The 24,020-nt window shown below is 38.9% G+C and overlaps 1 protein-coding gene across 1 annotated transcript; it reads right to left on the minus strand.

Annotated features, from left to right (window-relative positions):
- Positions 1-2,045: 2,045 nt before the first annotated feature.
- B3GALT1 (beta-1,3-galactosyltransferase 1) lies at positions 2,046-8,996 on the minus strand. The gene is made up of 2 exons (XM_036320894.1): positions 8,750-8,996; positions 2,046-6,811 (listed from the first exon to the last, which is right to left on the minus strand). Exon 2 carries the CDS (start codon positions 6,580-6,582, stop codon positions 5,602-5,604), a length of 981 nt encoding a protein of 326 aa, XP_036176787.1. The 5' UTR covers positions 6,583-6,811; positions 8,750-8,996; the 3' UTR covers positions 2,046-5,601.
- Between the last annotated feature and the right edge of the window lie 15,024 nt (positions 8,997-24,020).

Genomic DNA, 24,020 nt, shown 5'->3' on the forward strand with positions numbered 1-24,020 from the left:
GGCAGCCACTGCTGAGTAAACACCCTGGAATGAACCTTAGAGAGAGAATAAATCACCTCTCATGCCATGCTCCCTCCAGGTGAGGACTGAGGTCATTGCAAGAGGCATAACAAATAGTCGACATAATGTACTAAACTAATAGATTCTATAAGGAAAACTAAATGGAAAATTTTTCTTGAGTACCAGGCACCTCTGGCTGAAGAGATAGTAGAGCCAGTGTTATTATAGATGTAGTTGAATCAATAATACTTTTTCATTCATTTTTCAAAAATGCCTATTTTAACCAGCAGAGAGGTAAGGAGATATTAGATATTGTCAAGGGCAATTTTTCATTCTCACATGGATTATATTCTGGGACATTGTTCTTCAAAATAGCTCCATTTCTGTTTTTTTATTTTTTCTCTCAGAAATGTACTCAATTTTCTTCCAGCAGCGTGAATTCATCTAGAAAGCTATGACAATCAATTAAGTAAATGGGAAAATAGAATGCTTGTAATTACGATAATCAAGCTATATGAAACCCACTGTCTTAGGTCTAATACCCACACATCTTTAAGCAATATATTAATTAAGCTTTGGCTAATGGTTAAAATTAGAATCAACCTTTTATAATTTTTAAAAATCACTCAGAGAGAAAAAGAAAATATCTGAGAAATAATATGCAGCTGTTGGTTTTCAAAACAATTCATCATCATGACTATGTTGTCATTTCCCTGGATCATGGAGACAATTCCAGTATGCTTTATTGATGTGACAATTGGAGGAATTTTGTAGATAGCAAAATTTTTAGAAGTTTCCCTATTCCTGTAAGAGGTTGGCAAACTTTTCCTGTAAAGGACCAGATAATATTTTAAACTTTGAACAAGGGTGAAAGTTGAAGCTACATGAGTGTACTTAGATAACAAATTTCTACAGTTTCTGCACTGATGGAATTAAAAACATAATAAAACGATAAATGAGTACTTTTTTGGGCAATCACATCTACTAATGAGAAGGGTGAACTTCTTTCTACTGAGATAGTATTTTGCTTAGTTGGGGTTCAATGTTAGTGTCCCCTATCATCAAGTCATTGCTAATGTTCGTCCTGAAACCATGCTTAGCTCCTAGGCAGCAGGCTAGATGTGGTTCAGAGTGCAGTTTGCTAATCCCTGGTCTTGATCAGCGTTTTCCTCTTCAATGTGCGTTAGAATCACCTACAGGGCTTGTTAAAACAGACAGCGTATCCACCCCCCATGTTTCTGATGGAGTATTTCTAATAAATTCCCACTTGACCCTGATGCTCCTAGCTTGAGACAATACTTGCAGAACACTGCTCTTGATGTCGGGCCTTTTAAAAAGCCACATTGAACATAAATCTATCTATTTTACATTTTCATCATTTACATATTTCAGCTCACCTGTTAGATTCTACCTTTTTGAACTCCAAGGTACAGGGGTAGTAAATCCAAAGTTGAATTTCCATTAAAAAGTAAAGAAGACCTATTTAGTTAGTTTGGGATTGATAATAAAAAGAACTTATCTCTTAAATAGCTATTACTCTCTTGCTTATGGTGTCAGGCATCAGCAATCAGCATCTACTTATTTGCCGCAAAGAATACCATTTTTCCAGCCTATCAAATTTTTTAAATAGTATGCAACATTCCAAAGGATATATGTGGGTGAAACAAGAATGACAGTTTTGCCTTAGATTCAATGTGTACTAACTCACCAAGCACATTAACAATATAAAGCCCTCTGGACAGAATTTGTTGGCATGTTCAACTCATAGAATTTAACACAAAAACGTTCCTGAAGCCACCAAGAGGCAAGGGAGATATCAGCTTCCTAATCTGGGAGTTGCCCCTCACCTACTAGACCAAGTCATCTCTGAGTTGACTGTTAGGTTGCCCTGAGCTGTCAGGGATGAACTCTGAATGGCTTGAACTATGACCTAGATTGAGGTTGTGAACAAGGTTATCGATGCCAAGGCGTCGGAGAATGGTAATGATCACCTCTCACCAAAAATATTCTTTCAGAAAAGAAGCAAAGTGGAAAATATGTTCTCCTTCTGTTTATTTATCCCAATGGTTTAAAAAATCAGCTTTATGGAACCATAATATTCCTCAGGACAGATGGGCTTACACATTAGCATCGTGCTTTCAATCCACAGTTTACATTTCAAGAGGAAGGTGAAGAAACTGAATGTAAAGACATCGTCAGGATCTATTTGTCACTTTCAGTTTTATGACATTGATACAAAAAATAGTATTCTGATTAGCAGCTTGATTGGCAACCCATGTAACCCTAAACAGTACTACAAACCTGGAGAGTGCACTTTTACAGACAATTACATTTGGCGAAATAGTATGTACAATTTTGACAAATAAATACATAAATACAATCATTCATATATAACAATATACCTAAATGTCAATTATCATCAACAAGTGTTTCTAGTAAATTACTTCTTTCATTCACAAGTTACGTTTTTGCTTATAAAAACTATCTTCACCTTTACCGAAGAAATCACATCATCAATCCCCCCACTAAACCCACATATTAGGAAAGGTAGAAAATGAATCCCAGGCGTTTTATGTAAATGTTCCATTGTCTTTCGATAGAAGAGATTTCATTGAAAAACTCCTTCCTTAGTATCTCTGTAAAGAGTTTGTTGTCCCTATATCATATCACACAAAGAGGTGTTTTTTTTTTCTTCTGAATTTAATCCAAATAAAAAATGATCTTCATTTTTATTCTAGTATTTAAAAATACAATATTATATATTGAAACTGGCATTTGAGTCAATATAAGAAGACACAAAGCCACACAATCTAGTCACCAAAGATAAATTTTTTTCCCCAAAATAAATTTAAGAAAGAAAATGTAAGAATATAGACACTAATCATTAATACCTTTTGTTATACAATGCAAAACGAAAAAAAAAATGTATGGGGACAGTCAGAAGGTTTTTGTAAAAACTGTCTGAATGACTCCAAGTACAATACTGTCTGAAATATTATTTTATATCAGAGAAATGATAATATTTTTTAAAAAAATGGCATCACAAATAACCGAAACCATAATTTGTACAGTGTCAAAATTAACAAAAGTAGAAAATTAGAGCATTTTCTGATCACTTTGACTTAAACATTTTTTGAACATTCAAAAAACAAAGGGCAAACATGCTTTACGCTATTGTAACTGGACAAATGGCCTTGCCTCACCAAGCTCCATGCAGAAGAAAATGTACCCAGCAAGCACATTCTAGCTATGCATAATGGTGGGGAGAAGAAAAAAAATGCCTTTAAAATATATACATACGGTCTTTGATGAATATTTACATGTTTGTCACATGGGCACTACCTAGCATAAAAAAGTTAGGAAATAGTTCTTTAAGACATGATTTTCTGATTTTTGCTCCTTTTAAAGATTAGGGCTCTGTTCATAACACACACACACACACACACACACACACACACACACACACACACCAATTGATAGATGTACATATATGATGTTTATAGCACGTAATTCCTTGACACCAATGGTGACTTGAGTCAGCATAAGGTGAACGCAATATGGTAGTATGAGACAGGGGCTTGACTCGGCCACACAACTGAAAGGTGAACCACGTACAAAGTCATGAGACCTCTGCAGTGACTGGAACTCACAGCAGTCAAAGGGTGTGGTTGGAGGGTGGCTCACCTGTGCTAATCCATCTCTCCCCAGTTCTTACGGTTCTGATGACTGTAAGATGAAGATGTAGTAAGGGACTGGGAGGCCTGTCTCACATTGGGTTCTTCTGGGGCTGGAGATGAGAGATCCAGTGTTTTCAGTAAATAGGCCATGACTTCCATTTATTCATTTTGTCTACCTGTTTGCTACCAACTTCTAGGGGGACTTCCAAAGGTTATATTAAAAAAAAGACATACTCTTTCAGTTGTGGGCCTTCCTTTGAATGAAAACAAAGCTTTCTACTGAGTGATAGACGTTGTGGAACGCGTGGTTTGCTGAGGGCCTATTCTTCCCATAGAAGTGGACTAGCTCCACTGATCCTCACAGTTCCTGAGATCTAAGTTGCTGTGATACATTTTGCAAAGCATGGGCTTCAATTGCTCTAATATACCCCTCGCCAGAGGCTCCTCCCCAAAGAAAGCCAGCTGCCTTCCCTTTCAGCATCCTGGGAGATCAGGGCAATGCACTGAAATAATAACTTATTCATTGAAACCAGAATAAATGACAGAGAAATTGAAGCTTCCACAAACAATTAACATCTCCAAGGAAAAGTTTTAGAAGAATCAGGTGCAATAACAGTTCATATTTAATCTTTATTTTGGCAGATTTATATTAAAATGATGTGACTACTACTTCTGACCATCATTTTAGCATTTAGCATAATGCATGATACGTTGCATTACGTAGCACCTTTTAAACCAAGGATCTCAAAATACTTAGCAAATGAGATTTGCTCTCACAGCACCTGTGAGGTAGGTGTTTTTTTTCCAGCCATTTTATAAAGGAGCATATTTGAAGCACAATAAGGTGCTTACATGACCCAACTGTATTATGGCATCAGTAGAACCTGAACTCAAGCTTCCCCCTCTTCTTTCCCATGAACCCCAATTACAGAGCCTTCAGAACATTCCTATCAGCAAGGATGATAGAGGTACTTGGATGTTTCGAATATTAGAGAGTATTATATCTCTTAGCTGTAGGGCTAAATCATTCAATAACGTTGGTATCTGCTAAATTATTTTTCTCATGTACTTTGCAAATGTGTGGGAAGGACATCTTATACTATTGCTAAGCTTATGTGAATTATAAAGCATATATAAATTTGTATTTTCTCTGTGTGATTTATTGTTCTTCTGGCCTCCCACCAACTTATTTCTACACATGTGCCTGCCTGAGACAGAAACTGTAAAATGCACTTAGCTACATGATGTGGAGGGTAGCAGAAATGATGACATCTGGTAAAATCCCCTTGGAGGCACAGGTCATGTGTGTTCGATGAGCAAGCAAAATCATCTTCCAAACATACAAAGTATTTGATTCTTAAGTTTAAACTTCCATTTATTTAACTGCAGCCTCCCTGCAAGTACTACTTGTAAGTTCATTTCTTGTTGGAACAACAGATACTATACACATGATGTGGTAATGTATGAAAAAATTCAATGTAACAGCACACACAATACTAATCATTCGCATCCAGTGTGTCTTCCTAACTGTGCATTACTTCTGAGTTGTTTTTGAAAAAGAGTTATTTCTTTACTTCTGCAGAGATGCAATGAAGACATTTACTGTGAGTTTCAGTTTCCCAAAACCAGATTTGTACCTCAGACGCACAGTATGGAAATCCTAGCAGTTAGGAAGTTGCTTTTTGAGATAAATGCAAGGCCTTAGGACCTGAGAATAAAATCTGGCCCTTCTCACTTATGCATTGTTTCTATGATCGGAGCCTAATGCTTGTAAATTGGCAATCCAAGAAAGGAACTAGGAGCGGGAAGAAAACGCTTTTTACAAAACCCCTTCACCAGTTCACTTCTCCTGGTGACACCTGTAAAATACCAACACCCAAGCCCCGTTTCTTAAAAAAGAAATGTATTTACACTGGTAAAAACCCTAACATCTGAGATGCTTCTTGCTTGACATGTCATTCCAGATTCTGTGCATCTCTTCCGGAGAGATCTGATGCACAGTGATAACTCGGCGGTACCTACACAAACTGTAGGCCATTTTCCAGTGATTGAAGCCACTGTTCTGAAAAGGATGAATGCCCAGCTTGCGAAGACACAGTCCTACATAGACGTCTTCCAGGTGAAGCAGCCTTGTGTGGAGTGAGGTCTTGTAAATGAGTTCAGCCACATCGGCTGAGAAGATATAGCCAGTCCCCGAACAGAAGGGCGGGTAGTTACTGTCAGGGTACAAATCCCTGGGCATGTACCACTTACTGCGGACGTCCCGGATGGGCCCTCCATTGATGACATAGCCAGTAAAATACCTCCTTCTTGGTTTGGTGGAGGGTTTTAGTAGTTTATAAATAAGATTGTCCATGTTTACAAAAATGTCACTGTCTGTTTTCATGACATACTTGGCTTTCGAACAAAAAGTGGCCACCCATCTCATCCCCATCAATGTTTTGAGGGTAAGGTTATGGTAGGAGTCGATGAAGTCCTCCACGATAATGTCATGGAAGATTTGGCTCTCTTGCTCCACCATCTGATTCAGAACAGGATCGGCGTTCTTGCCCAGGAGGAACAGCGTGGCGATCTTGATCCCTTTAAAGCTGTTCTCGTCCCCCCATGTCTCTCGGATGGCCTGGCGGGCATCGAATTCTTTGTGGGTGGTGCTGATGAGGATAACAAGGAAAGGAATGTTTTTCTCACATTTGTTGGGCTCATTTATAAGAAATTCAAAAGAATGTGGGTTTATAGGTCGAGTTCTTATGTTGCCAAACGTGAAGTTTTTCCTGGCAACTGTTAGGTGGCTGAATGGCTTGGAGCCAGAGTAGGAAGAAGTGGGACGAGTTACGCTCAAGTACCAGAGAGCGCTGGCCCAGCACACAACTGTCAAAACATAGAGACAGGACACCTTTGAAGCCATGGTCTTGAGAGCACGTCTATTCCAAATACTGAAGAATATGCCTTCTTGGCATTAGTTTCTTTTCATCTCGCAAAGGTGGCATATTACTAGTTAATCTTAAAGTTCGATAGAGAAGTGTGAGTATAGCATTGTCCATGGGTCTTAGTGGCAGTCTGCTGTCACTGCCCTCATTTTACCTTCTTCCAACCCTGATCGAAGGCTTCATGCCTCACAGATCTTCCTCTTAACTCTGCAAAATCAACAAAGTAAAGTTGTTCAGATTTATGAAGTCATTTCATATTCTCACATAAACATAGTATGGGTATAAGAATTGCCCATGATGACTAAAATTAACATAACCATTCATTTCCTCAGTACTGAAAACTTCCTCACACAACCATCCTCCCTTTTCTTCCCTTGATAGAAGGGGTTTATGGATAATCACACCCAATAACAAATATATAGATTATGAACTCTAAATGAATATGCAGTAAATGGAACATTAGTAACTAAAACAAGTTTCCTTCTCTTCATAGGTGGCCTTCTTTGCAGTTAAACACCTTCTGACACTAAAGTCTTCTTTCATGCAGGAAAGTCTCACACAGCCTTGTATCTCTTTTCCATTTTCCCAACTCTGAGTTTTTGTTGGCTTGACTGCGGTGAAGACATCAGTTGTAAACATCTCTTTGCTTTCTCTAGCCCTGTATATGAAAATGTGTTGATCACCACTGAAAAATCTCTGCTAAAATGGTCTCCTTTGGTTCAGATTTAGAAGCAATTCCCAAATTTTCCTCACCTTTTCTTTACTTTGGCTCTCACAAATGTTAGTTCCTACTTCTCAGTTTTCTATGATGTCCCATATGGAGAATATTTTTACTCCTCATGCATGAAGACCACCACACAAGTGACTTTTCAGACAGTGGGCATTATTCATTTTGGAGTTGATCTAAATGGTACCACATTTTGTGGTTTTCAACAATTCACCTTGATGTTCCCTTGATGAAATTATACTGCCCCTTTTAATTTTTTTTACTTAGTTATACTTAACCTGCAAACATATCAGGAATATAATAAGTGAGACAATTGAGCTTGGGAGTTGTGATATAGTCCTTTAATTGGTGTTCAAACAAAAAAGTTGTCCGTTGCCTAGCTGGTGTGGCTCAATGGTTGAGCATCATTCCTTGCACCAGGAGGTCATGGTTCGATTCCTGATCAGAGCACATGCCCAGGGTTTTGGGCTTGATCCCCAGCAGGCGGTGTGCAGGAGGCACCCGGTCAATGATGTTTCTCTCTCATAACGGTGTTTCTATCTCTCTCTCTCTCTCCCTCTCCCTTCCTTTCTCTCTAAAATCAATAAAAACATATTTTTTTAAAAAAGTTGTCCTTTGGAACTCAGATCTTTTCTAGAACTTCAGCTGCTATCATGCCAGGTAATATGTGCCAAGTTACAAAGTCCATTCATGTAAAAAACTGTCCCTTCCTAGCTAGAGCAAAATGTGGTAGTCCTGGAAGACAGAGATAACAGATAATGGATATCTATTTCAACAAAGTCTGCTTCAAAGAAGACTGTGCACTTAAATGTGTACTATGTTGAAAACATTTAACTGGGATTATAGACTAAAAATCAGGCTTCTAAGCACAATAGTCATAATGAAATGAAAAGACATTTTGAGCAACAGCAGAGATAATACTTATCTTCTTGTCTAAGCCAAGAGCTGACTGTGAATATATGATACATATGAGGCCAGCAATGTCCACTGTGGTTATGGTTCTAATTAAATAAATATTAGAATGGCTTCAAGCAGCATGACTCTAGGCATAGTCAGCCTTCTCGCCTTGGGAATACAGATATCACTTCCATTTGAAATCCAAAGGGATGTGAGTGAGTCTCAAGAGGGTACTAGAAACCAAACTTTCACCACCATTATTGTAGTCTACTTAGCTGATTCTTGTTAGCTTATCTATCAAGTTAGCTTATGGATAACATAGATAGCCCTTGTTGCCTTTCATACTTTCCTACAAAATTCTGAGCCACCTATTATTAAGCTGTTAAGGTACTCAAAGAGTCTCATCTGGAAGTGGCTCTTCTCTACTGGAAATTAACAAGGCTACTGATGGAGAATTAATCATGTATAAGAGGTATCGGGAAAACAGAAATAGAAACCATATGCCTCCTCAAGGAACTCACAGGCTATGTGAAAAGACTTCAAAGAAGTGGTTAAAACAGTAGAATAAAAATTTCCATCATCAGGCTCCTCGGGTGCACAGGAGAGGTGGGCTGGTGGACAGGATGTGAGAGAACCAGGAACAGTCGTGCAGACTGTGCACAGTTACAACTCCAGAGCCCAGCATTCTCACAGACTGCAATAGGAATCCTCACTCCTCCATCCATCCTGGAGTCAAATGATGATTAGTCCTGGGGAGGGTACCATGGAAAATTCAGAATAGTTATCTGAGCTGAATCTTCAAGGACAACTAGGAGTTATCTGGATGAGAGCTGGGCATTCTAGGTAAAGGGAACAGTAAATTCAAAGGCAGAACATGAGAGAAGTGTGTGCCAGGAGTGCAGACAGTGATGTGAAGGAAGAGGACAGGTGATGTGGATGAGGGTGGGAATGGTGAGCTTTGGGGCTCCTGAGATAAGCAGAGGTCAGATGGTGAGTGGCACTCAGAAATTGTTCTGAGCTGAGTAGCTGGTTACCCATCTTTGCAATCTAAAGGGGGTAAGGGAGGGTTTTACTTTACCCAAATCCTACCCATTGATTTCAATAGCAATTCATTCTTCCACATTAAGGGTTCCTTTCTCCCACAGTTTTATGCCCCAGAAGGGTAAGTGAGTTTGTTTTATCCGATACCTTTCTGTGTGACTTTCAGGGGTGGGGGGAAGGGATAGACTCCATAAACACAGGTACCAGGAGATTTACAAAGAGCTGAAAGAGGGAGAAATAGAAGAGAAATAGGTGAGATCATGAACAAGTTTATGTATTTATAAACACTTTTCATTGAAGAATAAGCAATTTTCCCCAGACAGCTAACAAACACGACACTTCATGCCATTGCTATTGTAGGCCTCATTTTAAAATGTGGATGTACACCAGGCACTGGGTGGTATTCTGTACCACACATTTTATAGAGCTTCATTCCCTACAGTGAATTGAGAGGCATTTTCTCAATTTTCCAGATGACAGAAGTGAAACTCGGAGAGATGAAGTAGCTTGCTCAAGATCACTCAGCTAATGAGTGAGTGGTGAGTGGTCATTTCAAGCTTCCTACGGCCTGTTAGGACCTGAGGTGAAACCTTAGATGGGGAATCCCAGGGTGGCAGGGAGCATCTCAGGCTGCTGGTCTCCTGGGGATCCATATGTTCATTTTCTGAGATGTGTGCTCGCTGCTTGGAGTTTTTTCTAGTTCATTTTGGTTTGCTACGCACACACTACAGCAATTCTGTAGGGGATTCTTCATCATGAAAAAATGATGACTTGCAAAGAGCACTTTAAATCTTAAAGATGCTGGGGGTGGCGAGAGAGCTGCAACCATGGAAGAGGTTCAGAAACACTCTGCAGTTCCCTTTCTCTGAAGTCCTGAAACACACACACACACACACACACACACACACACACACACAGAAAGAGTCATTCTTTCCATTGACTTTATTATTCAAACATGAGAAATAAAGTAGGCACAGTATTATATTTTGGTCACTAGTTAATTCAATTATCACCTATAAAAAAAAGAGAGGATGGAAATGGGACAAGGAACCAGCCTAGAAACTGAAGAGCAGCCCAGGATAACGATAAAAGGCTGCTAAAAATGTCCCTTTTGCCTACAACAGAACAGATTTTTCAGGTGCACAAACAAGTACAAATACAGGGTGTCCCCCCAGAAATGTATACACATTTTTTACAGAGAGGAAGGGAGAGGGATAGAGAGTTAGAAACATCGGTGAGAGAGAAACATCGATCAGCTGCCTCCTGCACACTCCCTACTGGGTATGTGCCCACAACCAAGGTACATGCCCTTGACCAGAAGCGAACCTGGGACCCTTGAGTCTGCAGGCCGATGCTCTATCCATTGAGCCAAACTGGTTAGGGCTGTATACACATTTTAACAGTTGCTAGCTCAATTTTGAAAATGAAATGCATTTTAATAAACACTGCCTTTATAGTTATTCAAAGTGTGTGTATACGTTTGTGGGGACCCCCTCTATATGGCTCTTGAGCAGAACCAGTAATATAAGGAAAGAGACAAGAGAGTCGCATGGTGCATTTAACTCTAAAGAGTAATTGCATATCTGTTGGATGAAGTAGTTGGTAATGGGCCAGATGTCCGCGTTTTACTCTGTGAGCAATCCTAAATTATTATGCGGCTTTCTGTGCCTCTGTAGTCTTAGGAATAAACTAAGGGCAAGAATACCATCTGCTTAATCTCCAAACGCATTATAGGCATTAATGACCATTGCCAATTGCTTAAGTTTCTGGGGGAAGGGTGCCGTATAGACAGATGGTATTATGATACAAAGAGCAGGATCTGCTCTGGCCAGGTCACTCACTTGGCTGGAGTGTTGTCCTGTACACCCAAAGGTGGTGGGTTCAATTCCTGGTCAGGGCACATAACTAGGTTGTGGGTTTAATCCTGGGTTGGGGCACATACAAGAGGCAACCAACCAATAGATGTTTCTCTCTCACATTGATGTTTTTTCTCTCTCCTTCTCTCCCTTCCTCTCTCTCTAAAAATTAATAATAATAAAACAACAACAACAACACATATCCTTGGGTGAGGATTTAGAGAGAGAGAGAGAGAGAGAGAGAGAGAGAGAGAGAGAGAGAGAGAGAGCAGGATCTAATGGGGATGAGGGGATTATGTCAGGACACCAGGTCATGATTTGGTATCTAAAGCACATATATCAATAGATTCTTCTAAATATATAGGATTGGTATCAGTTCCTTGGTTTCTTTGCCTAGGTTAGTGACTACACTGTATAGATTTTCCTGCTAGAGAATTCTATTTTCTTTCTGGAAAACTCAAAGCCAAAGGTCCACTGAAAAGTTCTGGGGAAGGAGCTGAGTGTCTGTCACAAAGTTCAATTCTCTGGAGGGTTCTTTTAGTTTTACAAGATTTAAAATCTTGTTTAACCGACATGTTAATGTATCAGGAAAATAGCAAGTTGCACATACATTTGTCATTCCTTTTAGCAGCTCTTCCACAACCAAGACACTGACGACACATTAGCTTGTCATCCGTTAAATACAAACTCCTCCAAACTGAAACATTCACTAGAACACTTGAAAGATTTCCCTCCGGGCTCTACTGTATCGCAGATTACCACATTAGCAGAACTCCCCAGTAACTCTCCACCTCCACCTTTCAGGAAGTTAATGGGGCAGAAATTTCAATTTAAGGAGCACATGTTTCTCCTAGAAACTGTATGGTGGATAGTCTGTTATCTTGAATAAATCAGTCCCTGAATTTGCTAAAGTTCTTCTGTTGTATGGCCAGAGGTAAGTCCTGGAAGCAGGTGGGTAGTGTCTCCTGAGGGGCCGGTGCTTAGTTTGGGGTGCCACGTTCTTGTCTTTTCCCATGAGGGCTCAAGAGGTACAAATCAACTCTGGTTTCCTATGCCTCAGTTACCTCTGAATTGGCTCAGCAAATGTTCCATCTTCCCTTCTCTCTTGGGCAAGGACACAGGGCCTCGCCTAATAGCCTGCTTGCCCTGTCTGGTGTCTCAAAGAACACAGTATCTCCAGGTCCAGATTTCCCCTGGGTTTTCAAATCTACTTCATTTGTTCATCAAAGGTGTGGGGAACACCTGTGATACGCCAGGCACCTTTCTACAATACAGATGGAGAGCTTACTTTCTAGGAGGGGAAGAAAAAAATAAAGCACTTGATAACTAAATGTAAAAATAATTTCAGGTTGCAATAGCACTGTGATTCAGGTAAAGTGAGTATAATGGGATAGAGACTGATCAGAGGTAGGAGGGGAGAGGGGGGCTACTTATATAAATGGGTCACTCTCTGAGGAGGAGGAGACATTTGGGCTGAGAACAGAGTGCCTGGCAAACTCTGGTTCAGTCTTTGAGTCTGTAACTAAGGATTGTTTGCTTGGCTCTTTAGAATTTATGCTGTTAGGAACATCTTTTTGGTTTTGACCCTTCCCTGGTCTTCTGGATCTTTCTGGATCCCTGTTTTCCAGATGTGGCCATTCCACCCACTCCTGCAGATGCCCCTGACTTCTGGGAATGTAAGTTCTGCACTGTATTAGTTTTGGTACTTTGCTGTAACAAAGTACCGCAAACTGGGTAGCTTAAACCACACAGTTGTGTCATTCTGAAGGCAAGAAGTCAAAGAGGGTTTGGCACGGTTGGTGTTTTCTGAGGGCTGGGAGGGAGGATCTGTCCCATGGTGGATTTCTGGTAATCTCTGGCACCCTGGCTCATAGGTGCATCACCCAGATCTCCAGCTTCATCTTTACTTGGCATCATCCTCCCTGTGTGCCTGCATCCAAACTCCCCCATTTTATAAGGACACCAGTCATATTAGATTAGGGTCTAACCTGGTGACCTCGTTTTAACTTGATTATCTCTAGAAGGACCCTGTTTCCAAATAGGACCACATTCTGAATTACTGGCAGTTAGGATTTCAATTTATCTTTTGGGAGACACAAGTCCACCCAAAACACCTACTTTCTTGGGTGTCAACAAAATAAAATACTTTGCTCTTCAAAGACTTCACATTTCATTTTCTTGATTTGAACAGGTACAATCCTGGGTTTTCATAAACCAACTTTTAAAGGGCAAAAAATTTGCAATTAGCATTTGAAGAAGAATGAAACATGAGTGTGAAAAGGAACACCAATTCTGATTTACTGTTATATTTTTAAAAAGGTGGTTCAGATTACTTTTTAAGATCATGTGGAGAAGATGGCATAGTTTTAAGCAGTCCTTTGCTCTTGCCATTTTCTCTTTGCTCTTAAAAACACGAATTAGTTGAAAGAAAGATAAGCCAGGACTATGGCACATTTTCCAAAAGGATGGGTCCAACAGTCCCTGGGATACCAGCTGGTGTCTGGGGGATAACCCCGATGCTCCTGTCTCCTCTGCAGATGTGAAACACTACCAGCACTTCTATCATCCACAGCCAGTTTTGAATATTCAGGCCTCATGACATTACAAAGGTGGTTTTAACATTAAAACCCACACAGTCACTTCAAGAACATGGTGCAGAAACATAAGCCAGTTGGGGGAAAAAACAACAATTTTAACACTTAAAAGAGAGAAAAGAAAGGAAAACAGAAACTCAGAAAAAGGAGAGAGCTAACTACTAGCCCTTATGAAATGCTCTTGAAATGGGTGAGAAGTTGGTTGGATAAGTACGTCCTCATATTAAGCAGGGTAAAAGAGATTCTTTCTGAAAAATGTTTTGATCTCAACTGACTTTTCTCAGAGCTTGTGTATGAGTGAAATAAAAAAACAAAACAAAACACAAAAAAACTTCATTCTATGGGGAAATACAGGAACTCAGATAGCAATAGAACTAATTGATAAACAAGCCCCAAAGACCAGAAATTCCACTTGATTGCATTAATTTGGCGAATGATTATCTCGATACCCAACTCCCTTCTCTCCTCTTGCTCTTGTAATTATACTCTAAACAAGCACAAGAAAGGAAGAAATAAAGCACTATTAGCCCTAGATAATGGTCCTTGAAGGAAGGATTTCATAAACCATTATGTTATATAGCTTGCTAAATTATTCTCTCTCCAAAGCACAGAGGGCTGGCCTTCTCTCCAAGCCTTTCCTCGCAATAAGACTCCTTGGCTGTGGAAAGCATCGTAACCATAGAAGTCAACATCCCCAAACGCTCAGAGAAACAAGTGTTCTGACTCCTCTGCCTCAGAAAGACAAAGAGCTAATTTGTTCCTTTTAAAAATCTAATTATGAATCCTTTCAGAGCAACCCCATAATGGAACTTGCCCAACAGATCATTTGCAATGAGGAACTGGCGGAAAGCAAGAGGAGATATTCATCATGTCTTGGCAGTTTGCAATCACTTCTCTCCTAAATCTGGAAGACATTATTTGGACCTTTCTCCTTTTAGGTCAATATGCCTTGAACTTTATTGAAAAGATCTTCATAAATCCCTTGCATTCAGAAGAATGGGGCCAGCTTGAAGAGAAGGGGTCTGGATGAGGGTGTCTCTGTTTGGGTTTAGGGCTCTTGCTATTCTGATTCACTGCGGAAAAAGTGCACTTAAAATTACAAGGGAAGATTATAGCTTCCTTCAAGTCAATGGGTTGCCCTAGTTCTAGACAGAATTCAGAGAATTTTTAAACATCGCTACAATCCTCTCAGGGGAAGGTGAAAATGAGGCTATCTTATTGTTTTACATAAATAATTGGCTTCCTTTGCACTAGTGGATACTGTATCTTGACTGCCTTATATGAGACACATTTTTGAAGATGGGCAGAGCAATCACGTATTTAACATAGGAATATGGGGGCCTGGCAATGCATCCGGGTAGAGCTTCTTGGGAAGGAAATGCCAGAATTTTTTATGGCAGCTGTGGAAGAGGATGAAAGGAAAGACATTTCACTAATATAATCAGCAGCTGCGAGAATTTAAAAACGATGAGCTATGTGATACTAAAAAGAGGACTTATTTGGCACATTATTTGGAGGGGGTGATATAAATAGACATTTTTAGAAGCCATAAAGATGTTAGTGTATTTGCTATCTGAAATTTACAAAGTCTAAGGTGAAATGCTTTATAAAGCTCTCTATACTTTAAGTTGATAAACTGATCCATTGTAAAGCTCAACACTATTACTCTCCCTCATGATTTACATTACCGATGTCACACTTTACACTGTTTTTTTTTAAACCTTGTGTATTCCTTAACTAATAATAATTGTAACAATAGTTACTTTTACTACTTTTATCTTTTAACCTTCATACAAGCTTTATACGTGATTAATTCTCTGCCTTTATTATATATTTACCTTTCAGTGAAATAATTCTTTCATATGTGTTCTTGTTACTAATTAGTGCCCTTTTTTCAACATAAAGAAGTTCATTTCTTGTAAGGCCGGTATAGTGGTAAGGAACTCCTTTAGCTGTGATTGTTTGGAAAACTCTCTCCTTCACTACTGAATGATAACTTTGCTGGGTGAAGTATTTCTGGTTGGAATTTTTTCTTCAACACTTTGGATATATTGTGCCAGTCCCTTCTGGCCTTCAAAGTTTCTGCTAATTGTCTATGGAGGTTCCCCATATGTAACAAGTTGTTTCATCTTCCTGCTTTTAATATTTTCTCCTTGTCTTAACTTTTGACATTTCAATTATAATATGACTTGGTATGGGTCTCTGTGTCCCCCTTATTTGGAACACTCTGGGATTTCTGGATGTCTGTTTCCTTCCCTAGGTTAGGAAAGTTTTCAGCTATTATTCCTTCAAATAAAATTTCTACCCCTTCCTGTTCTCCTTCTGGGTGTCTTATGATGCAAATGATAGTCTTTTCTTAAATATATATTTTTTATTGATTTCAGAGAAGAAAGGAGAGGGAGAAAGAGATTGAAACATCAATGATGAGAGAGAATCAAGGATCGGCTGATGCCTGCACAGCCACTACTGGGGATTGAGTCCACAACCCGGGTATGAGCCCTGACCAGGAATCGAATCATGACCTTCTGGCTCATGGGTCAATGCTCAATCACTGAGCAACACCAGCCTAGCACAAATGGTAGTCTTTTGATATCCCACAGTCCATTAAGCTATTTTTACTCTTTTTTTTTCTTGCTGCTCTGTTATGTGTTCCACTGCCTTGTCTTCAAGTTGACTTATTGTTTCTTCTCTTTGTTGACGATGTCACTGTGTTCATCCCTTCTTCTTCCAGTTCAGTGAGCATCTTTATGACCATCAAGTTAAACTCTTTATCAGAAAAACTACTTATCCACATTTTACAAAGCTTTTTTTCTAAAGTTTTATCTTGTTTTTGTTTTCATTTGGACCATATTTTTTTGTTTCATTTTGCTGACTCTCTGTGTTGTTTCCATACAGCAGATGAAACAACTATCTCTCTCAGTCTTCAAGCAGTGGCCTCCTGTAGGACTTGAGTTTTGTCATTCAACCCTGCCTCAGTTCTTGGTTGTCTCTCAAACTTTTGTGCTTGTGCTTTGAAATAATATTTTTAAACAGCAGTTTCTATTTAATCAAAACTTATTCTTTGTTAGGATTATATAAAGTGCTTTAGAAATAACTATTCATAATATGATTTACATATTTAGAGGACACATTATTGCTTCAACTGCCCCTACTCACATATATTGTTCTCTATAATGTACACTTAATCTTACCAACAATTATAAGAAATAGGCGTCCTTGTTTCCATTTTATAGAAGAGGAAACTGAGGTCCAAAGAGATTAAGCAACTTGCCCTTGAGTTGTTAAACCTGAACTTGAACACAAATCTGTTAAACTGTAATGTGTGGGTTCATACACTATATTCTGTATTTCATTTTTTATATACTGTAATAGTCAGATTAAATTTTTTTCTCTTATTTCTTTTAATTTTCCGTGATGTAATATGAGAGGTAGGGAAAATGGACTCATAACTGCCATGGATATTACCATGTCTCAAGGGTCTTTTTGACCCTGAGATCCTTAGATTCATAACTGAGATGTGTCAGTCATTATATTTTAATGAGAACTGGAGGAAGGATGAAGGACTTGTATCCATTCACAAGACTACTCCCTTCACAATATTAAGATATCTAGAAAACCAATAATAATGATGCTTGGAGTTCATACAATTACAAGTCAAAAGGAAATAGTTGCTCTTAAGTAATATTTTAATTAAACTCTGAAGGTCAGAGGAGCTACACATCTTTATCACAATGAAGCAGTCGTTTTATCTGGGAAAGAGTGTAGGATCTGATATCTTTGGCTCTGCCACTATTAGCTATGCGACTCTAGTCAAGAAATTCTCCATTTATGGCAGGTTTGGTAGTTTAGTTACCTGATTTCCCAATCCAATCCCCCTTTGGCTTTTCTTCCAGGAAACTGGTCAGTTGGGAAAGAGGCTGGAGTCCAAAACTAAATTTTCCAGGTCCCTTTACAACTAGGAAATAGACATATGACCTAGTTTCCACCAATAAGATGCCTCTGGGCAAGATATAGGCACAGGAGTGAGCAACATAAGATGGCAGTGTCTTTCTGGTGGTTTGGACTGATTGCAAAGCAAACAGAGTGAGACAAAGGAGTCTGGTTCTTGGGGAACCACTGTGATGGAATTTCCAGCTTCTAAACATGAACACCACAGGTGTGGGTAGAGGCAGTAGAAGCAATAATGTGACTCTAAAGCAGCTCTAAAGAATTGTCAGGCACTGTTTGGGCTGTATTGTTCATGGCTGTGCTGTTCTAGCTGGTTACTAACCAAACCTGGGTCTTGTCCTCCCAGAGATTTCATGCAATGCATAAACTCTTTCAACAAAATCCTTTCTTCTTAATCCAGTAAAGTACATTCTGTTAAGAACCCTAAGCCACACACCATTCTCTCTACTTTTTTAAGTATAAAATGAAATGATGGTAATCTAGTTTTCAGGCTGTTTGTGAGGTACACGGTAACCTTTACAATGGCATATATAATTTAATTTTGGTTATTATTAATTGCTGGCCATTTCAGTATTGCTTGAGAAAATACCAACTATCATTAAATAAATAAATAAACCCATGCTGCCCATGTGAGTAGCAGCCTATTGAATTGAGGATTATATTTAAAAACTCTATTTTCTCTCTCTATGCTCTTTAAAATATAAGGCATGTGTCTTTTGACTAACTGTCACATGGCTTCTTCTTTTTAGCTGGCTTTGGGCCCTTTCTCCTAGATGAACTCATTGAAAATGAGGCTGCCTTCATTTAAAAATAAGCCACCATAAATATATTCTCAAAAATTGCTGAGCCCTGGTCAGGTAGCTCAGCTAGTTAGAGCATCATCCCGATATTCCAAAGTTGCAGGTTTGATCCCTGGTCAGTGAATGCATAAATGGGTGGAATAGCAAATCAATCTCTCTCTTTCTCTCTCTTTCTCTCAAATCAATCAATAAAAAATTATTTAAGCCCTACCTGGTTTGGCTCAGTGGACAGAGCATCGGCCTGTGGACTAAAGGGTCCCAGGTTCGATTCCAGCCAAGGACACATGCCTAGGTTGCGGACTCCATCCCCCCAGTAAGGGGCGAGCAAGAGGCAGCCAATCAATGATTCTCTCTCATCATTGATGTTTCTATCTCTCTATCCCTCTCCCTTCCTCTCTGAAATCAATAAAAATATTTGTAAAAAATAAAAAATTATTTAAAAATTGCTGAAAAGTCATTGGTTCTTTTCCCATGATATGTTTGTTTTACCTATAATATTACACGTCATCATACCTATGCCTATTCTTGAGTCTGGAGACATGCTGACAACTTATTATTCTCTGTCCTTTTTGTTGTACTGAAAAAGAAATACTATGCTTTTATTTTAATGTATTCATTCATTATATTTGACAGCCCCACACTTGAAACTCATAAATGTTACATATTAAATATATAAACTAAAAGGCAAATTCCTTATGTTTAAGGAGCTTATAGCTATATAAACTATAATCTATGTGGGAAGAAATAAAGAATAATTAGAGGTATGCTATTATAACTGAAATAGTTCTTAATGGGGATTGTTGGGCTAGATTCATGGAAAAGACAAAATTGACTTTGATCTCAAACTTAAAAGAATAAATAGAGAAATCTCAATAGCAAAAAATTAGGAAGAGACATGCAGTGGTAAGATGAAAGCATTTGCAAAGAAACAAAGGTGTTCTTTGATTGATTTGGAGTATAGAGAACTGTTCAGTTTGGCAGATTGTTGGATTCATGGTAGAGTTCAGTTGACATTGAGAATGTAAAGGAAGCCATTGCTCATGAGTACATTTTTTCTCTCTACCATACCTGCATCATTTCTTCATCTTCAATATACTTTCACAACTTTACTTTCATATTTGTGTTGATTGTTTCCTTATGTCATATGGCAAGGCCCCTCAATAAAGAGGCTAGTTTCCTCAACTGCTTTTAATTGTGTATCTTTGATAAACTATAATCTCTGTAAAGGAAAATATTTTATTTGGCTTTATCATAATTTTATTGCTCTCATTACTGTGTCTACCTTTAGCACTATGCCCAAACATAATAGCATAGTGCAGGAAATATTGTAGTTGATGAAAAAATAATTGTTGAGTAAACGTCCTCAAGGTAGTCATAAACAGAAATCTGTCATCCAATAGTAGCATCAACATGAGCCCTTTGTGGAGCTATCATAGAGAAATGGACCCTATTCTAGAGCAATCGTTGATGTGATGTGCTAGAAAGATTCACTGAAAGGTGTTTTGTAGTTTGAGTATATGGTATCTTCTTCCATGCCTGGAACTTTTCACTATGCCATTTGGTATTGTATTTTTTGTTTCTTAAAAATAAATGAACTAAAAATGCAGATTGGTCACAGCCATTTAGTTAAAGCAAATTTTAGCCTCTGATTTAATTCCTGATCTCATGACTTTGTTATAATGTTTCTAATTCAAAATAATTTTTCTAACAAAGTTTCTGTCAAAGACAATAAACATATACACATACACACACAAAACTAATGAAAGAGAAATTTAGGAAATGTAATGTAGAATCTGAACTTTTTCTGGGATTAATATTTTTCAAAGTTTTTCACAAGTTGTCAACTGTCGAAACCTTGAATTATTCTTTCCCAAATGTCTTTCTGAACTGGATTTTTAATAAATTATCTGGCTTGCTGTTGTGGTGGGTCATTTGTAATCACATCCATCTTGTCCAGTTACAGCAGTAACATGTGTAAATTGGATCTTCAAGGAGTGATAAAGTGATGCAAATAGTGCTTTTCACCTTGGGTTACCATAGCCACTGTCATTATTTGCAATAGCTACTGTGCTGTTTCCTTCTATGAAATCCCCTAATAAGATGCTTTACCTTATGTCACATCCAAGCTACAGATAAGAGTATCCACATTGAAAAGTATGGAGCCAATGAAACTTCACAGCCAAAATTGTTCACCCAGAAGGTTATCTTCAGAACTATTTTAGGTTGATTTTAATATGCTTGGAAATTATTTAGAAACCATATGCTGCCATATTCAAGAGGATAAATTTGCATTTTGGGGTAACAGGAATGGGATGAAGAATAACACTCCAATAACTGGAAAGGTTTCAAGGCATGAAGCACAACAGTAATAATGGGTTCCATGGTTCCCTGGGCATATGTCAGTCCCAAAAGACTAATAGAGAAGTGTAGATACTTCTGGGTCCCTGCAGAGCTTAAGGGCAACTGTCAGAAATCAGGATTATAATTTATCTTCTACTTGGGTCAGAGGGTTAAGCAAATATGTAAATGTCCAATAGGAGTAAAGCGTTCGCATGGTCTGAAAGACGTTTTTCAAAGTGCTGCCTTACGGGTGGAGTATATCCCCATATCCTTATTACTTGGGTTGTGAGATGTGAATGGGTGAAAACACTGGGTTAACCAAGTTATTGAGATTTGTTTACTGCAGGAATGCTCAGAGCCTTTAATATGGTCTATTCCTTTGAGAATATCAAAACAGAAATATAACATGGCTTACAGAATTTTGTTATTAGTAGGTGTTACTTAGGAACACAGTTTGGGATGCCATGCCCTATTGGACAGTTATGCTCCATTACTTCCCTTTTGAAATTATAAATTATTATCACTGCTGTTTTTGGTATTGTATTTTTTGTTTCTTAAAAATAAGTGAACTAAAAATGCAGATCGGTCACAGCCTTTTGGTTACTTTATGGGGTAAACATAGTCTTATTAGAGTACCTACTTTTTAAAAATTCTTGTAAGAATTCTTGTAAGAATTGAGAATATTATTATTCTCAATTTTCTTAACTTTTCTTTTTTTTCTGACAGTGTATTTTAGGAATTTATTGCTTTTAAGAAAGCTTTTGTTTTAGTAGTACAAAAATAATGCATATTTCATACAAAATTTAGAAGATTAACATAAGCTAAAGAAAGAAAATAAAAGTCAAGCAGACATAAGCACTGTTGACAAGTAGATGTAGACATTTTTATACTTGCATTTTACATATTTTAATTTATAAATACAGGATCATGTTTATGCGTAATTTCATGTACTTTTTTTTCCACTTAGCAAGCATCATCGACACCTTTGCATGCTATTATCTACTCCCTATCACTTTGTTTTCAATCAATGCCGTATTTCTTTTATGTAACCATCCTTCCAGTGTTGGCTATTTAGTCTAACAGGCTTTCTGCTCTTCCCAAGTTTACTCTGTTAGCATTCTCAGAGAATAAAGTGATGTGAATATTGGAACAGATGACAGTCTTCTTGGTTCTACAATGCCTTATCCTAGAAACTTCACATGTCTCCATTGCAGTGTCAGAAAATAAAGGCACCAGCAATGATCTGCTGCCTGAAGTCACTGAAATCATACTCATGGTGCTATCATAACTTTCCAGCCTGGCTCATCAGTCTGCAACTACAACTTATTCACAGTCCTCTAATATTTCAAAGAAGCAATACAAGCAATCAAATCCTGCAATTTATGGGTCAAATCCATAGAGTGGGACTAAGTCAACTTTTCTGGGTCTTGGGATGGGAACAGTATGGATTCTGGGGCCTTGAATGAGACAGCTCCCTATTTTGTATGAAAGGTTCCAGGTTATGTAACTCAGAGCTGGTGCTGGAATGATGCCATGTCATTTACACCACAGATACTATCTTCAGCAGCACAGGGGCAGTTACTAAGAGGCTGAAACCAGCACATCCTAGTAGTTGGTTTGATGAGCCACCTCCAATGAAGACGTGAGTTGGACATTCCCTGTACCTGTTATACTACAGCGTGTGCCCTGGGCTTAAAATCCTATATAATAAAAGAGAAACATGTAAATTGAGCATTCCTCCGCTATGCTCACCAGCCAATCAGGAGTGAGTATTCAAATTAACCCAAAAAAAAGATGGTGGGTTAATTTGCATACACAGGTGCCAGGCAGAGAGCGGAGCGGGAGAGCCAGCAGCTTGGGGGGACATGGCTCCCTCGGTTGCTCCCCGAAGCCGCCAGGCAGAGAGCAGAGCAGGAGAGCCAGAGGCTTGGGGGGATGTGGCTTGAGCGACGGAGGGAGCCACGCCCCCCCAAGCTGCCAGGTGGAGAGCAGAGAGGGAGAGCTGGTGGCTTGGAGGACTTGGCAGAGTGGGAGGCTGCGGGACCGAGATAGAGCAGGGAGGAAGAAAAAACCAAGAGCCTGGGGAACACCAGGAATTTTGGGAATAGTAGTTCTGGTGGCAGCCCCAGGACCTGAAGCTGAAGCCCAGAGCAAGGGGAGCACCAGGAATGCTGGGAATAGTAGTTCTGGTGGCAGATGGATCTCCTAGACCAGTGATGGCGAACCTATGACACGCGTGTCAGAGGTGACACGCAAACTCATTTTTTTGGTTGATTTTTCTTTGTTAAATGGCATTTAAATATATAAAATAAATATCAAAAATATAAGTCTTTGTTTCACTATGGTTGCAAATATCAAAAAATTTCTATATGTGACACAGCACCAGAGCTAAGTTAGGGTTTTTCAAAAAGCTGACACACCGAGCTCAAAAGGTTCACCATCACTGTCCTCCACACTAGAGCAGTGGTTCTTAACCTGTGGGTCACGACCCCTTTGGCGGTCGAACGACCCTTTCACAGGGGTCGCCTAAGACCATACTGCATATCAGATATTTACATTACGATTTATAACAGTAGCAACATTACAGTTTATGAAGTAGCAACGAAAATAATTTTATGGTTGGGTCACAACATGAGGAACTGTATTTAAAGGGCTAGAAGGTTGAGAACCACTGCACTAGAGCAAAGTGAGCCTGAAGCAAGTTACTGTTGCGGTGGGGAAGGGAGGGAAAGCAAAGGTGAGAGACATAAGTAAAATCAGAGTATCTAGGAAAAATTAAAGGGAAGATATCCTGAAATCTCCACCAATGAAGCAAAGAAAAAAAGAAGCCTCTATTATTCTGTGAGCAACAAACCAAACTGGGTTGGGGGTCTCAGACAATTCGCTCATATGATTGCAAAGACAGACAGAAACTCCCGGATTGGAGAGGGTGCAGGTCGGGCTGAGGGACCCAGTAGTTAAATAAAGACTGACTTAGTAAGGGGACAGCTGTATCCACTAAGTGATTTACAGTTTACCAGTTGTGTTCTTTTTATTCAACCCTCCTGTGAAGACCAGACTGGATATAAAACTAAAGTGAGGAACATACACCCAGAATTACCAACTGAGGCCCAGCTGAGGAGGAGACATATGTCAAAGAAGGACAGAAAAACACCTGGAGGAGTCCTATATCAAGGAAAGACAGTAAACACAGGCATAAAGAATAAAAATGAC

This window comes from Myotis myotis, unplaced genomic scaffold (genome assembly GCF_014108235.1).
Source record: "Myotis myotis isolate mMyoMyo1 unplaced genomic scaffold, mMyoMyo1.p scaffold_m19_p_8, whole genome shotgun sequence".
In the NCBI taxonomy this organism is placed as follows: Eukaryota; Metazoa; Chordata; class Mammalia; order Chiroptera; family Vespertilionidae; genus Myotis; species Myotis myotis.